Here is an 18,245-nt window from a genome sequence, read left to right as displayed (position 1 = left end):
CTGATGTTGGTGAATTAGAAAGGCATTTTGAGTAACAAATTCCAAGGCAAGTATATGATTGATAGTCAATCTACCTTGGCAGAAACGACATTGTTAGGGGACAATCAGGAAGTTTCTCTCCAGGTATCACACTAGACGATGGTTTATCATTCGTTCCATCAACTTGCACAGAGTACTGGTCAAGGATATAGGATGATAACTTAAGTGAAATGATTCATCTTTAACAGGTTTTGGTATGGGAATCACCCAATGCTTCTGAGCGAATCCGGAAACACCTGGTCAGAGAATATTTTATTGTAAATAGACAACATATATCGTAATTCAGTATCGGGAGGTGAGATAACATATTGAACCCGATATTATCATTTCCAGAGAAAGTGTCACGAGAATTATTCAAAGCACATCTTAGCTGATCAATAGAAAAAATAATGTTTAATTCATTTTGTGACACTTTCTACCTGCAACTTATACTTGATAAATTCAGGATAATATGATTATGTAAGTAAAACTGACATAAAAGTATTGTCAGTCACATTCACCACATCAACTGGCATTGTTACAAGAATGCCATTGTTTTCCAGTCCAATCGGCAGCAGAGATTATCAAGATCCATATATAGCCTGAACGTTTTTCTACGAAACCGATGATGCTTTGTGAGTAATTGTATCCACATAATTCAGCGATGATTTCTGTTTAGCACACCAAAACACTTGACAGTATATAGCTCTTGCATTCCGGAAGGTGCAAAGCAATTCTGTTGTAGGTATATGACTGAAATTGCATAGAGCCCTGTGACGATCCCTTAGTGCGTTTCTGCAGTTTTCGTTCCACCAGTAGGACACCTTGGTTTCCCAGATGATAGAGGGATATATTCACTTGCACTATTGAGTCTCAGGCATATAAACTTGGCAAGTTGGTGGATTACGTTATCACTCTTTGTCATATTGGCTAAAAGAATCGTTGCACCCGATCCAGTCTGATTTTCCAAACACCCATAGCACATCTGAAGCAAATTACTATTACAAACCAAGATAACAACCGGTCTGTGATCACTTTTTTCACAAATTTTTAGTATCTTCAAAAATAAGTCTGTGAATGAAATACGTTCAGAGAATGTGAAACTTGACTTAAAATTGTAGTCCTTTGTCACTGGTGACACTGTAATGTAAGTCACCGTTGAAAAAATGATTACTGAGATTGTAGAATATTAGATGTTATGAATTTTGAATGTGTACATTTATTATCAATTTCTATTTTTTATTTCTGATTAAAGAAACTAAATAAATATTGAAAATTAAAAGTATAAATTCAAAATATACAACATCCAATTTTCTACAATTTCGAAGCTTGCCTGCATTTCTAACATTACATGAGATTTAATTACCAATTACAATAAATTACTCAGCAACTAAAAATTAATTATAGTTAAAATAAAAAGAAAACACAGAAACAAACCATATCAGGTCCACACTTAGCTCCATCAGGAGCTAATCCTGGATCAACCTCATTTAGACCCAGGTCGACAATAACTGATCTACAAGGAATGATGTTTTTATCACCTGAGCTAAGGAATGAATGAGAAAGAATTGAGACAGTCTCCATACCAAATTCCAGACGCTCATTGAGATGCATACAATGTAACATACCACACTGAATATTACTGTAACAACAAACCAAACTCTTATATAATCAGAAACAGCAAAAAAAAACAAAAAAAAAAACAATTATTTTCATATTTATACAAGAGGAAATAAAAAATTAATTCTAACTTACTTTTAAAGACATAAAAACTAAAAAAAAAATATGTAATTAATGTCTTTGAATATAATAAGGGCTGAATAATAATAAAAATTTCAGTTTTAATTGAATTTTATAGGTGATAAATATATATTTTCTTGATTATTTTAAAAATTTCAAACTAGTTGAAATAATGATAGTAAATTCAGTTTTTATGTCCCCAACTCAAGAAAATGTTAATATATTGTTTTATTCTTTTCAACTGCTTCCTTTACAGAAAATTCTTAGCCCTCTGCTCCCTCATTTTACTGGAACATTTTGAGCATAATCTCTTAATGAAACAAATCGTAATATAAATAATAAAAAGTAAATTTTTAATACTTACTCATTTTCACATTTTATGTAAGACTGATTAAGTCTATTGTAACCACAGTTTCCATAACGGCTTCCCTTCATATTCATCTTGTAGCATTGTAGATCTGATGACTTTCCTGAAGGACCCCAAAGTAGCTTACACTGGTCTGAGTGTGAACGACAAGATCCTTGGTAGCAGAATGCCTAGAAACAGTATGCATAATGTTAAAAAAAAATTATTTTTAGCAAGTCATTCATCAAACTGAACATATCTACTTTCTTCTTTCTTTTTCTGTTTAGCCTCTGGAACCACCATAAAGGTATTACTTCAGAGGATGAATGAGGATGATATGTATGTATGTAAATGAAGTGCAGTTTTGTACAATCTCAGGTCAACCGTTCCTGAGATGTGTGGTTAATTGAAACCCAATCACCAACGAACACTGGTATCCACGATCTAGTATTCAAATTCATATAAAAGTACTGTCTTTACTAGGATTTGAGCCTTAGAACTCTCCACTTTGAAATCAGCTGATTTGCGATGATGAGTTCACTACTAGACCAACTTGGAAGGTTTCAACATAACTACTGAAAAAAAAAAAAACATATGTAATTACCTTGAGCAATAAGTATGGGGCAAATAGTCTTCCTAAAATACACAAGCAAGGTAATCCAATGTGTCCGTTAATTAACTTCAAATCTGCTTCTTGTTGTTTTATTATTAAAATAATTGATAAGATACTTAGATTTAAAATTGATTCACCATATAAATATATTATAAAAAATGGGTTGAATTGGTTGACAAATTAAACAATTTACTAGAATGATAAGCTATGATATATTCAATATGTACCCTAATATCCCATAGATCATACAATTTTTACAATAAAAAATAATAATAATAATTATGAGGACCCAAAATTTATTGATAAATAAATAATAATTATGGTAATCATTAGGAACATAGTTCAACAGAATTATTTCAAATTTAATAATGTATATTACACACAAGAGAATACTTTACCCATGGGATTCCCTTTATCAGCTGTTATGTCTGAAATTTATTTACAAGAATTCAAAAATAAAATATTTTATGGTATAACTCATATACACAAAATTCTGTTATGTTTGATATGTTGATGACGTTTTGGTTACCTTTAATCCTTTTATAAATGATTAACACCTTATAATATTGAAAAAAACTCAATTCCTATTATGATAGTTTAAAATTTACATTTGAAACAGATAATAGTTTTTTAGATGTTAATATTGAGATCAATAAAAAGAATCAAATTTTAACATCAGTATGTAGGAAACCTACAGCAAGTAAAATAACTATTAACAGAAAATTGAATCATCCCTGGTCATACAAGATTAATATATTCACAGACATGATAAATAGAGCAATGAATTACACACATAAAAACAAAGAAAATATCAATGTGGAAATAAAAATTATAAAGGATATTGCAGTAAAAATGGATATAATACTTGTTAATTAATAATATTTACAGAAAACAAAATTTAAAACCTATTAATTTAACAACATTGAAACCTATAAATAATACACATAGGTTTGATAATGTCTATATGAAATACTCTGATACTAATATTATTGAAAATTTAATTAACGTTTATAATTATGAAAAATATATAAGCCAAAAAACAGTCAAAAAACCATAAAATAAGACATTTAAGAAACAATGATGATAATGATTCTAATAGTTTATGTGGCATCTATAAAATAACATGTAATGATTGCAAAAAAAAAATTATATTGGGAAAACTAATAGATCATTTAAAGTAAGGTTTTCAAAATTAGGTATTTCTAATGTTGGAGACCATCTAATAATAAATAAACACTCTATTTTTAACTTAGAAACTAACTTGAAAATAACTGAAATTACAAAATAAAGTGATAGTAATAAAAAATTGGACATTTTGCAAATATACATCATTTATAAATATAAAGGGAAATTCAGCCTGATCAATCTGCAGACAGAGTTTGATAATGATGCTCTTATCAAAGCTGCTACAGGCAGCAGAACTTTTGTTAATATTAGTTAAACTTTATATTAAATCAGTAGAGTGCTTTATTTGGTGGCTAGCCACAAAGATGTTTTAAAAACATTTTAATTATTTGACTACACATATTTTATATATGTAATACCTTGATACTTCCATTTTTTTAATAAAAATTAAAAAGTAAGGTAAGAGCTCTTATTTGGTTCTGCACTGTGATGGATTATTGAATTTTGTTTTTTCTTTTGAATATATATATATATATATATTTTTTTTTTTTTTCTGATCGAATAAGACTTTCATATTATCATCACATGGACATAATGTATATTTTTTAAAAACTAATTGTTAAAGTTAGTTAAAAATAAAAACATCTTTAAAAACAATTAAAATCTTATAAAGTTTATTGTTCATGGTGGCATCCCATTCACTTTGCCACTTATCATGAACTACCCTCTTCAAGAAACAGACAAGATCGTTAGAAGCAATGCATCTGGTAAAAGGAGACTGAAAACAGGCCTTTTTTGCTGCACTGTATGCTTGCTCATTACCTGAAATTTCTATACGGTTGGGGATCCAGTAGAAGCTCACTAGTCCAGTATCATATCTAATCATTTGCAAGATAACACACTGAATCTCACAATCCACAGGGTGTCTGGAGTATATGTCAGTAATTGTATGTAAGGCATTCATGGAATCTGAGCAAACAAGGACATGTCAAAATTTTGAGCTAACCACATGTAAGGCCTTATTAATGGTATGCAGTTCTGTAACAAAAATACTGGTGATCCTGGGAAGGCCAGATATATATGTTCTGTTGCCAACTACAAAATCACAACCAACCAAATTAATGTTTCTAGTCCCATCCGTATAAACTGTAACAGCAGGATTCATGCTATTTATAACATTATAAAATTAATTTTGTATGATAATTGAATTAGTCTTCTTTTTATTATACTGACTTGTCAATATAATAAAAAGAGACCAAAGCAGCAATTAACAAGAGAAGGCTGCCAAGGAAGGTATTAATAACGTGGAGCAACTGTAAGGTCTAGAGGTAATTGTATATTCAGAGCTGAGAAAAGGCAGTGAGCTCTGGTGCTTAGCGGAGCAGTAGATCTCGTCTGTTCTTTATATCGAGAATCAGATGTTGGTTAGAGAACACTGCATCAAATGTTGGATGATTTTTTTTTGTGCTTTAATATAAGCTACGTAAGTGCAGATCATTTGATTCTGTCTATTGGAAAGGGAAAGCTCACCACTCTCCACCAGCAGATTTACCACAGGGCTTGGAACGAAAAGCACCTGTAGCATGATGGATAAATGAATGATGCATGGAATCTAGCATTCGAAAAGTGATGGTCTGGGCGGACAAATAAGCCACACAACTGTATTCCAAGCGGAAACAGACTAGAGCTCAGTAGAAGTGCAACATGTATACTTGATAAACATCCCATCAAGTATTAGATAAAACTTTCACTATGTGCAACACTTTTACACATTTTACCTAAACATTTTTACCAAGATACAATCCACAGTAATCTGTACCGAACAAAATTCCACATAAGTAGCTACAAAACTTACACCACAATGATAATATAGGGCAATTTATAGTACTGCAACCAAAATCATCAGTTGACCAACATTTTACATCACACAGAATAAATTAAAAAATGATGACTACATTTACAATATTTTATTAAATAAGACAACTTATTTTTAAGTCAATACATTTAAAAGACATTAGCTCATAAAATAGCTTGACAGATAGCTACTTTTAATCAGCAATTAAAATGTTTTGATGATTTATTCAATCCTTTATTTGAACTAGCATAGTAATTGCCTGTAAAATAAACATTTAAAAAATAATACCTTATTTTAAAAATACATGTTTTTATACAAATTTTTTTGATAATATAAATCTGCTTTAATAATAATCCTTATATATTAATGTAGAAGCAGAAGCACACCTTTCTTTTTGTATAGCTATACTACATACTGCCACTATCAAATAAAACTTTACTAAAAACTTTCTGTTACATGTTCTTTTTTAACTCACCAATACTGTTTCAGTATGATTTTTTAATGTGCTCATAAATTTCTTATCTCATTTAAAAACTAATGAATGCTCTGACAGAAACTGCAGGAATAACTAAACTGTACAGTTAAACAAAAAAACCTAGTAGAAATATTCTATTGTTTGTTAAAATGATCACTATCCTTTTTTAATACGACAAATCTTTTTTCTTAGAAAAGCATTTAAAACTTTAACCAAAAAAAAGAGCTAAAAATGAAAACGTAAACATTTTTTATATTGCTTAAACAAAAAATCATTTTCTTATAACATAAAATCAATTAGTTAATTACCTTTCCTCTATCACAAGCCTCCCCATCCATTTTGAAAACATCCTTCGGACAATACTCAGACTGCCCAGTACAGTACTCTGGTAGATCACACTCATGGTCTGCAGTGCGACACACACTGCCAGCTGTTCTTGGTCGACAAGTCTAAAAAAGTAAAATAATTTCAAGGGAATAAGAAAACCAATATAAAATGTTCAACATCATAAATTATATTATATTTCATCAGGGACTAATGATTAATACTTACAATGCAGTCTTTTACACTACTGATCACTGGGGCATTCCACATCAGTTTAATCAGCCCATGATACAAAACATCTCAGATTTTGAATATGTCCATGTTGATTTTGTTTCCTTATAACTTCACCCAGTTTTAATTTTACAACCAATTAAAATTTTAATGAAGGTGATATTTTTTTCTTTCCAGAGATCTCCGGTTCTTTGTATGGAATCTAGCATTCTAAAACTTACACCTCCTTTAAAAATATATTTTTTTCATACTAAACAACCTCAACAAAAACTTTCAATATTAAAAATTAAAAGTGGGGATTTTGGAAATAAATATCAAAATACTTAAAAAACATCTAGATAAAAAAAAAATCTGTTTTAATTAATTTTACTGCAGCAGAAAATAAAGGCTTTAAAAACTGAAATACCTGTATGAATAAAAGGAATTAACAAGTAAATTTTTTTTTTTAACAAAATCCAGTTTCTTAATTTTAAAATTTCTTTAATTTTTTCTTTAAAATCCATTTCTTTAATTCTCCATCCAAGAAAAACATTTATCTATTACGTACAGCTATAAAAAAGAGATCTTACAGGCACTACATTTCTCCTTGTTCTATATATATGAAATGAGTCATGTTAAATTTTTAGGTTTTAGAAAACCGGTTAACTTTTTTTTTGTCATTAGCTGACAAAGATGTTTTCTTATATTTAAAAATAGGTCATTCTCTTATAAAAATAGGAAAAGCAAACTTAAAGTTAAATTTTTACATTCTTAAATTTTTTTTAATATACTTTTGTGAATATGTTATCAATTTTCATAAAACAGGTCTGTAGGTAAAGAAAATAAATCAAGTATAGGCATTAGCATAAAAATAGTTTTAAAAATGTAAATAATTTAGCATAATAAAATTCTGGACCTTATTCTGATTTGTAAAGGAATAATTCTCATAAAATAATTCTTCATTGAAACTGATCAATGAACTGAAGTTCATTGAATATCGGTTGGTAAATCTTCCTTCCGAGTTTCAGAATGAAGAAAGGAATTCTGCTGTGTAAGAGGATGAAGAGGATAGAATAATGATTTTTTCTGTTTCACTGGCTAAATGCATAGATTTTGTACAATGCCAGAGATCATATCCGCTCTGTGTTTCATGAAATAGTAGCAACTACGTAAATTACTGATAATTTTAAACATCTTTGGTGAACTGCTAAACATCTTAGATATTAAATATCTTTGGTGAATTGTGAATTGAGTGCGTTCATTTATTTATTTAAATTAATAAACAAACATAAACAATGCACCCTTTTAAGGGGTGAGTCTACCCTGGTAATAATTTTTTTTTTTGCTTCATATATAGTCCCAAATTTTATGAATAGTATGATATAATTATTTTCTTCATGCGCTTTTATGAAATATTTATATTAAATTTTAATTCAGATATTGTCCTGGCAATTTTCAAACTCCAATATCTCCTTTTAAAATTGAGATATTTTTATGATATTTGAAAGGCTGCTTTATTCTTTACAAGTACCACTGGCTTGATGTAGATAGCATACTTTTTTGTTGATTTCTGAATGCAATCTTGTGTAATTGATTCAGGTGGCTGTGCAAATGTTTTCATTTGTGTTTGGTGATATGAAATGTATTGGTGTGATTTATAATGTTTATTCAGTAGAGTTTTTTTTTGCTACTGTAAACATAAATGTAGTTTTTCTTGTTCACATGTGGTTTTATTTTACATAATTTCTGTTTGACATGTTTACATATGTAAGTTTTGTGTTGCTTCTGTGGTAGGTTATGTTAGCATTTCAGTAAGAACTTTATTTTGATTTCATTTTACTAATGACATTTACAATTAGTGTTTTAACATTCTAAAGACTGCTGGTTGGGCAGAAACATGGGTTCACATCTAATTACGGTGTTGGAACTGTCATCCACATCGAAACAGGCCTGGTCATAGATTATATCTTTTTTAAAATTTTATAGAATGTGCCAAGTAAAGAGAGTTTGGGAAGGATAGTTTTGAATTTAAAAACTGATTTGAAAAACATAAATTAATTTGCAGAAATTACCATCTACGGAAATGATGGCAGCTGAAATCCTGAGGAAGAGATCTTTACATTATAATCTGAAATACACCACAATTATGAGTAACAGAGTGTTCAAAGTGCATTCTTGCCTTCAGAAATTTAATGTTTATGGACCTAATTCTATTACTAAAGAGGAATGTGTGAATCATGCTGGTAAAAGACTTGGAAAGTCTGATATACAGAGGACATACAAGTTCTGACATACAGAGATGGAGAGTTTTAACTGTGCTTGTAAGTAAAAAAATAAAATAAAATTTTGAGTCTTTATCTTCCGTACTTTCATTTTTTTCATATACTCTTGTGCTAGAAAGACCATAACTTACCATTCATGCTAACTACAGTTTATTTTGTTTTCTAAATGTTCATAATCTAGTGATCTATGATTCCATTGAAGCAGTTTTAAATGAAGATAATTTTATAAACATTCACTTATACAATGTTTATAAAAAAATTTACTTAAAAAAGAAAAAAAGTAAATATAAATTCATAATAATTTTTAGATAAAGAAATTAAGAAAACTCATCAATGGAATCAGAGAAAAACATTTTTTTCTTTAAAATGACTCCTTTTTTGAAGTGAGTTGATCAGAAATTTTAATGCTACATTGTTTCTATGAAAGGTCTCATTTTTATACTTCAACCCCTATAAACGGGAAAGGGGTGAATATTTTCAAGTTTCAAATACAAGTATTATTTGCTTCATGTTCCTAGAAACTAATGATAAAATATCAGTTCTGCAACTGCTAAGAAAAAAAAAATTAATTTTTTGGATAGACACCCCCCTTAAAAGATAAACAATTAAAAGTAAACTCTAAATCAACAAAACAACTCTGAAATCAATTACTCAATATCTTAAACCCTATTAACTGTAATATGACACTAACTTCATAAAATTTTATACAGAATTATTCAGGGATATACGACATTTTGAAATTTGTTGTAGTAGTCCCAGGCGAGCAACAACACTGAATAACCCAACACACATCATCCATCTTGTCATTTAATTAACATGGTTACTTCGAGTGGTGCAGAATGTGTTTTTTCTATCAAAGCTCTTTATAAATAGTAATGTCAATGTGAAGGCTGCGCAAACAGAATTTCAGCACCAGCTTAATTTAGAACACCATGATTGTTTACCATTAGCACATGTAATTAACACATAGGTATGTAATTTTGAGGAAACAGGTTCAACAATGAAAAGAAAACCTTGAGGTGGTATGGGGACCATTCATATATCAGGCAATATTGAAACAGTTTGAGCTGCTATCATAGAAGCCCATACCATTCAATTCATTGTCATCCAGTGTCTTTTCAGTTTCATAGTTTAAATGTTTGAAGAGTACTGTTGCAGGACTTTACCATCTGTACAACCTGCAAACTGTCCAGGAACTGAAACCAAATGATCACATAATGCACCAAAATGTACCTAGTTTCAGCAAACTCAGTGATGGTGAGCGACACCAGTTCAAGCTTTGTTTAAATTAATATGGATGACTACAGTGTTAAATGACAATTCACATATAAAGGGAAGAATGCTACTATATGTTATCGACTTCAGGAATCAGTAAAATTTAATTTAAATATGATATAAGAATTATGTAAATTTTTTTACCATCTTTTCAAAATACATCACCAATATACAGGGTCTGGCAACGAGGTATGGTGGCTTTGAAAAGACTGTCATGTGTGTTACTGTGGGCCAAATATGAACTAGAATGGTTGAATGTACTCATTGCCAGATACCATTTCAGTAGCAATGAAGCCTTGGTCTGTAGTGTAACATGTGTTTGTTTGCAACACCTTCATTGAAACAGATTGTTCTGTAGTGCTCACACATTGAAACTGTTGCTGGGAGGTGATCGAACTATACACACCCCAGAAAACACTGAAAGGGCGCAACAAGCAGTGGAAGCCAGCCCCCCCTCGTTTAGCAATGCGTCATGCTCACACTCTCTGGATGTCAGTTTGGAGAATCTTTCACTTTGACCTCCACTCCATCCCTATAAGATAATGGTTGTTCAGGAACTGTGGCAAAACGATTCCATCAGATGACATAGGTTTGCAGAAACAATGTTGGAATTGCTGACAGACAACATACATTGTTTTGATTATGAGTGACGAGGCCCACTTCCATTTATCAGGGATGGTAAACAAACAAAATTTCTGGTACCAAGCACCCTAGAACCTGCAATAACTGCATCAAAACCCTCTGCACTTCCACAGAACTGTTTGGTGTGGTTTATCTCAAAACTGCATTATTGGGCTATATTTTTTTTTCATGTCTGTTAACACAGAAACCTTGCCATGTTGTGTGATTATTTCCTGCCAGAGTTAAGAAGACATTAACCTCAACAGTGTGTTTTCAGCAAGATGGAGCTACTTGCTATACATCAAGAGCAACTATGGCTTTTTGAGACATTTTCCTAGATGCCTGATTTCATTGCATGGGGATGTCAAGTGGCCTCCTCAGTCACCAAACCTGTCACCTTGTGACTTTTTTGAGCCTATCTAAGAGTTCAAAGTAACATAGGCAAACCATATACTCTTGAAGCCCTTTCCGATACCATAACACAAGAAATTCAAAGGGTTCTGTGTGTCATGCTTAGGAGTACAGAAAATTTCATCAGTCATCTACAAGAATTCCCTGACAAAAATGGATACCATCTAACTAATGTGATTTTTTGCAGCTAATTTTTTTTTTCTTGTTTTGATATGTAATCTCAATTGGCAGTGTAACATTAATGTATAATAACATAAATTTTTAAATTCATTCAAAAATAAGTGTGTCTTTTCAAAATCACCATACCTCATTGACTCTATACATTAAAACTTAATTTTATATAAACAGAAAAGAACCACAATAGAATATTAAAAATTCAGTCATCCAGGTAAATTATTTCAGCAATTGGTCATATCCAAAATAATAAAATAATTCAGCTATATTACTAAATTATTAGCTAGAGCTGATAAGGATAAAACAAATACCAACAACAGTAAAAGAAAGGCTTTAAATATCAATCCAAAATACAGTGCACAAAAAATTCTAACTGTACACGGAGCTGCCCCAAAAACAAGTCTGACCTTTACATAGAGAAGCTGAAAACCAAACAAACAAATGGAAATTTTATGTATTCATAAAGAATACATAAATTTTAAGTTTATAGCGTTTAGAACTTATGTGCTTAAATCATACACAACAATCAGTTTGTAAATGATTCTAAACAAGACCAAAAAAATATTTTTCAATGTGATATTTTTCTAAACTTATAATCATAAATAATTCATTTTTATAAGAGGAATTGTTGTTTCATTAATGTTCGAAGAAAGTAGGTAAATGTGAAAGATGATGAAGGTAACAGGATTATTTTTACAAACAAAGATGATGTTTGATCCAACAGGAGGAGGTGACCCAATTCTACAACTACTATTCTGATTTTTTGGTCATCCAAAAGTAAGTATTTAAACTTTATCAGGATTAATCTTTTGATGAAAAGCAAAACGTGCAAGGAGTAACAAAAAATAAATAAATTACCTCAAATAATTTGATCAATAGATTTGTATTCCTATTTACAGTAAGAGGACAAGCAGACGAATTCATCAAATGACATAATTCTTCACAATAAATATTAGACAGTTGCCCATACCCATTATCAGTAGAAACAGTATTTTTTAATATAGCAAGAATTAATTACAGATGCCCATTTAAAAAAGAAGCAACGATAAATAAAAAATGATTAAAAATTCAATTCTCAATTATATTTTTAGGAGTAAATTTTTTCCTTAATACTTTTTAGGACAAACAGGAATACAATGATGATACTTAGATTACTCACTCATATGTACCATGAAACACAATTTCACAATATCACTATACTGATCTATCAATTTTACTGTACCAATAAGTAAGATATGAGATTAATAGGAAATACATTCAGCAAAGGAAAATTGAAGAAGATGTATAATAAGCTACAGAAAAATATCTTTACTGGAAAGATTGTCGCATAGAGAATAATAGATAAAACTTAAGAGAAATTAAGTAAAATATATTTTTATAAGAGATGCAGATGGAAAACCTTATTACAAAGGGAATCAATAGGTGAACAAAATACTAAGGACTAAACAGAAGAGCAAAAAAATATCTGCAGGAGGAAAAAGAAACTGATGATTTCAATAGAGACTCTATGCTATAATCCTAATTTGTCAGTTCTGAGATTTATAAAAGAATAAAGCAGAAGAAATTGCCTATATAATATCTGAGTTATTATGTAGTATGGAAGAACTGAACAAACTTTATACATTAATAAACTTAATTTATGATAGTGGAGAAATACCCAGATTTAAAAAAAAATTTAAAAAAGTGTTGTAATCATACAGAGAAAACGGAAGCAGGTAAGAAAGGACTTAAATAATAAGATTAATGGGTTAGAAGAAATTCTCCATATCAAGAATAAGTTGCTGAAAAAGAAGTTTAGTCTGAAATAGGATTGAAATAAAAAGTATGAAATGCAACGGAAAGGAGAATAATGAGGTATTAAGTACTAAGATCAGGAACATACTATATTAGTCCAGAAATAGCAGAATTTTGTTATTTAACACTTAACCGCCACACATTATTTCCTTGTTTTGAATGGAATTATGCTTGATGTCACGTGTAGTTTTTCCATCAGATGTCTGTATTTTTTTTGATAAATGTAACTGAAATTGTTTATTTATTAGCGATTTAGTTTAGTTTTGTGAATCTTTTTCTTTTTATCGAAAATACATTGTCGGCAGACTTGTGTAATGCTCCGACCTATAAAAGAACTGCATCAGTACTCTGGTGTGCCTCACTGGCTCTTTGTTGTACCGATTCACTTTGTGGTACACAGACCTTGGCTAGTTAGAAACAGTGAGGGAGTAGCATTTTTACATACATTTTGCATTTTTGCAAAATAATGTAGAAATAAAAGCAGTCAAATGGACGGACAAAAGTAAGTTTTAATGAAGACTTCATGTACATGCATAAAGGAAAGAAGGTGGAATTAAACAAACAGAACAGATTTGGGAATGTAGTAAAGAAACCCGATTGCATTTTGAGCAATCAAAATGCAATCGGGTACAGAAAAGTAGCAATGGAACTTATTTTTGGAACTAATGTCATCAATGCACAGACATTACACCAAAAATTCTTTAATGGAAAATTAATTTCACTTTTACATTTTAGAATCATTATTATTAAAAAGCTAATGTCTGATTCAGACATGAATGTTTGACCATAATACGAAATCCTGTTATCAACAAGAAGACAGTCCATCATTTAGAGAAATCACCTGGGCAAATATGTGAAGCTCGCAGATGTCAGCATTGTTATAAAAAATTGTATGAACAGTATAGGAAGACGTATGCTGACTTAAAGACGAAAAGAGTTACTGCTGTCTGCATGCAGTGTCCTGATAAACCATATTTCTGTTTACAATGTTTTAATGAGATACACTAATAACTCGCTTTTTATGACTTTATTTCACTAATTATTTTATTTTACAAAATAATTTTACAGGAATAAGCAAAATTTTATACGAATTCAATCTTCTCAAATCAATTTATCTGTAAGTTCTTTGATGTAATGTAGATGAAAAGTATTAGTAGTTTGTTCAAGCTTTTATTTGATTCTTTGGGTACTTGTATTTTTTTATTTTAGCAATAGTTCTTAAGATTAAGTACTTGCACAACCTTTGTCTAAAAATATTTAAAGATTTGATACAATGTTTAATATAAAATATAATAAGAATCTGTTTAATTTCATGTGAGAAATAGCACAGCAATGCACAATTACAATAATTCAGTGTAATTCAAGATTTAATTTTTGTTGATTTTAATTTTACCCTTATTTAAAAATAATAATTTTTTATGATTCTATTTCTTATATTATGTTTCTATGATTTTTTTTTCTATGATTATGATATCTAAACTTACCCAATAAAATGTAATAAATATAAAATATTTTTAAGAAAACTTTTATTTTAATTAAAAGTCATGTCTATTCTCACATAGCTACTCAATTGGAAGTCACAATGAATGCCTGTAACAAACTTAAACTAATAATCATTCCCTAGAGGCGATAATATGAAGCCCATGTCATTATTTTAGATTTCTAGTTGGTGAAACCGTATTAAAATAGGTGAGTTATTTGGTATACCGATGTGCCAAAATGTCTGACAAATATATGCAGCGGCACACCAGTGCACCGAAGTGACATATACGAACCCATGGGGGCTTCAGCTTATCGGTGTGCTGATCCATGGTGAATGTGTTAAGTGGCAAAATTACAAGATGAACAAATTCAAGATACCAAAGCAGATGGGAATAACCAAGGATGTTTTTTTATTGCAGATGGCAAAAAAAAAAATCTCTTGTTAGTAATAAATATAGAGCTATGAATTTAAAAAATCCTTGAAAATATTGTTTAGATTGAAGCGCTTTATGGTAGTGAAACATGGACAATAGGAAACAGAAAGGAAATAGCATCCTTGAAATTTGGTATTAAGGAAGGATGTTAATCAAATTTGAAATGAAGATGACTTGAAATGACAAATAGAAGATGAGAGGAAGTTACAGCAAAAATCTTTTAGAGACTACTTCGGTTAACCATTTATTAATAGATATCTAGGTTTAGTTAACTTGGTGATAGAGGGATAAAAACTGTACAAAAAAACTAAGAATTATAATGTATAAAATAGATAGTTGACGTAGTATTAATAAATACATTGGGAATAAAAGGTCTAAAAGGAAAAGGAAAAAAATAACATCATATCAATCTACTGATGATAACACAAAAAAATCTAGTAAATTTAGAACTGGATTTGTTACGTCACTGTAATATGTTTTTTTTTTCTACGAACAGGAAGCATGATATAAAATCAAATACATCAATAAAAACATGCAATACAATATTTTACAGACTGCAAAATTTATTTAAAAAAATTTTTCACTATGAAGTAAAAATCCAATTCGAACGAAGCAACATTAAATTAACAAAAAAAATTATATACAACCCAACAAACAAAGAAAATGTTATCTTACATGTTAGTTATCTTACATCTTAGTTTAATTTAAAATTTTTTATACAAGATAAAAAAAACGAAAAAATGTAATGATATGAGTTGAAGGTTCAAATGATTTTCAATACTCTACTCATTTAAAATAGTGACTAATAATTAAAAGTGCTTACTTATTAATAAAATTAGTATCAAAAAAAAATTTGCATATTAAAATACCTTCAGATCACAGCATTCTCCAGTCGCACAAGAAGCATTTGAATACAGCATACAGGTAGAAGCATTACAACAAGGATTATTGCAGTGCTCTTTTAGTCCACAATCACATTGTTCTCCTGCCTCCACAAAACCATTTCCACAAACTGGACTACCGAATAACCTATAAACATTTATTTATTTTAATAACAAGTACATAAGAAAATACATTTTTTTCCCCAAGTATTTTACTTCATACATTTATTGCTTACAACTTCAATTAAAAAAAAAACTTTACACAAGACTTCCATTTGTTTTACTATTTACTAAATTTAAAAATATCTAAATTAGATTTAGTATATCTAATTTATAAATTAAACCAATCTGTTTGATTATAGAAGAAATCCATTAAAATCTCTGTCAGTTATCAGAGATTTCACTTTTAAAATTCTAACTGGTAATTTAAATAACACTTTTAAGGCAGAATAATAATTTTGTTTTTGAATAAAAACTAAAAAAAAAATTTATATTTTCAGTGATGATTAATAATGGGTGTAGTTTCAGAACAACTGAACAGTACAACAACAATACATAATCCTAAAGCTGTAGTAGTTACTTTGCTAATTCATTTTTCTTAATGTCAATACTGTAACTAGAAATATTGCTTTATATCTGTATTTTATGTAGAACAATATACATCTACAGTTATACAGTTATTTCCACTTAATCAGTACATATCTACAGTTGTATAGTTATTTCCACTTTATGATGTTTTCAGATGTTCCCATTTTACGTTACCATTTTAGTTACAGAAAGAAATTTATAAATCAAATTTTCATATTATATGCATAATTCTTCTTCCATATTTAATTCTTTCTTTCATTTTTAAATTTCATTTTAACAAATTGTAACCTATTGTTTACATTTTATTCAATACTTTGAAAGAGAGTTTGTATATTCCATTACTATATTTTAAATAAGAGTTATTTTTATGAGCTTCTTTGTTCGTAACGGAAAATGATTATAATTATTTTAAACTTTATTTTTTATAAATTGAACTTCTTTTATTTTTATACATGGATTAACAGTATTTCTTTTACTTAGAAAAAATATAACCAAAACTAGGATGTTGGCAAAATCACATTCAACTAATATTAAAAATAAGCAAAATATTCATTCCTTTTTTTTTTTTTAAATACACTAACATGATAAATGTACCTACTACAACAGTCTTACATATTCAAGCATGTGTGTGTAAACACACACTTGAATACTGTAAGACTTCCAATCAAGGCCTAATCATTTTAAACAAATCTAAAATTGAATCACAATTTACATTTAGAAATTTGTAGCACACAATTTTTTTTAAATGCTACATGATAATTTTACATTTAGAACACACATATAATGATTTTACGAAAGGGAGTGATGCCTGCTGTAGAGTGAAACCACAACATTTACATTAAATCAGTGAAGAACAAAAATATCAAAGATTAATTATAGAACTATATCTATAACTTTGATTTTAATAAAAACAAAAAAAAGCTGACAACAAAGATGTAATACTTTCTTGGCATTTGTTATTTATTCTTATATAGTGAAAAAATAATTAAACATAAAAAAAGCTATCTAAGATTTATTTTTTAGGGTGGGGGTCAATTATGGTGAAATCTTATTATAATATTATTACTAAAAGTTTATTATTTTAACTGTAAATAATAATATAAATTAAATAAACCAAAAATGGTTTTGAAAAATCCAAAGTCAATATTTTTAAACTCTAACTGGCTCCACCATCCCCAACTTTGCTCATAAAGTAATTTTTTTCAGGGTCACTTATAATATGCCTAAGAAGACTTTTAAAAAAATTTGGTTAAAAACATAAAAAGATAGCTTTTTTATTTTTGAGAAAGGGGAAATTTTGGTGCAAACATTTTTAAGAACACTAAGATAAGCATGCACGAATGTACTGAGCTAAATATAAAGTTTATATTTGCAAAATTTTGAGAAAATTGACCCCAAAAATTACCCCACCACCTGGAGATATTGACCCCAAAATTTTACCAACAAACTGTCCTGCATACACAGTACAACAACAAATAAAAAAAACTTTCACAGTACAAACTTTCATCAAAATCAGTTCATCCAGTCAGAAGTTCATAACACCTACCTTTTTTTTATTTTTTGGGGTCACTTGCTAATCGAGAAATTAAAAACCCCA

At 29.3% G+C, this 18,245-nt stretch overlaps 1 protein-coding gene across 1 annotated transcript in view; it reads right to left on the bottom strand.

Moving 5' to 3' along the window:
- Window positions 1-18,245, bottom strand: part of Meltrin (disintegrin and metalloproteinase domain-containing protein meltrin) — a 216,279-nt gene that overhangs the window by 43,791 nt on the left and 154,243 nt on the right. The window contains exons 12-15 of the mRNA XM_075382115.1: window positions 16,049-16,208; window positions 6,481-6,621; window positions 2,123-2,295; window positions 1,456-1,660 (exon numbers count right to left, since the gene is read on the bottom strand). Coding sequence (XP_075238230.1) covers window positions 1,456-1,660; window positions 2,123-2,295; window positions 6,481-6,621; window positions 16,049-16,208 — 679 coding nt within the window. The remainder of the gene's footprint in view (window positions 1-1,455; window positions 1,661-2,122; window positions 2,296-6,480; window positions 6,622-16,048; window positions 16,209-18,245) is intronic.

Source organism: Lycorma delicatula, chromosome 1 (genome assembly GCF_047948215.1).
Source record: "Lycorma delicatula isolate Av1 chromosome 1, ASM4794821v1, whole genome shotgun sequence".
Classification (NCBI taxonomy): Eukaryota; Metazoa; Arthropoda; class Insecta; order Hemiptera; family Fulgoridae; genus Lycorma; species Lycorma delicatula.
Note: the sequence above shows the minus strand (reverse complement) of the source record. Positions and strands in the feature narration are given on the sequence as shown.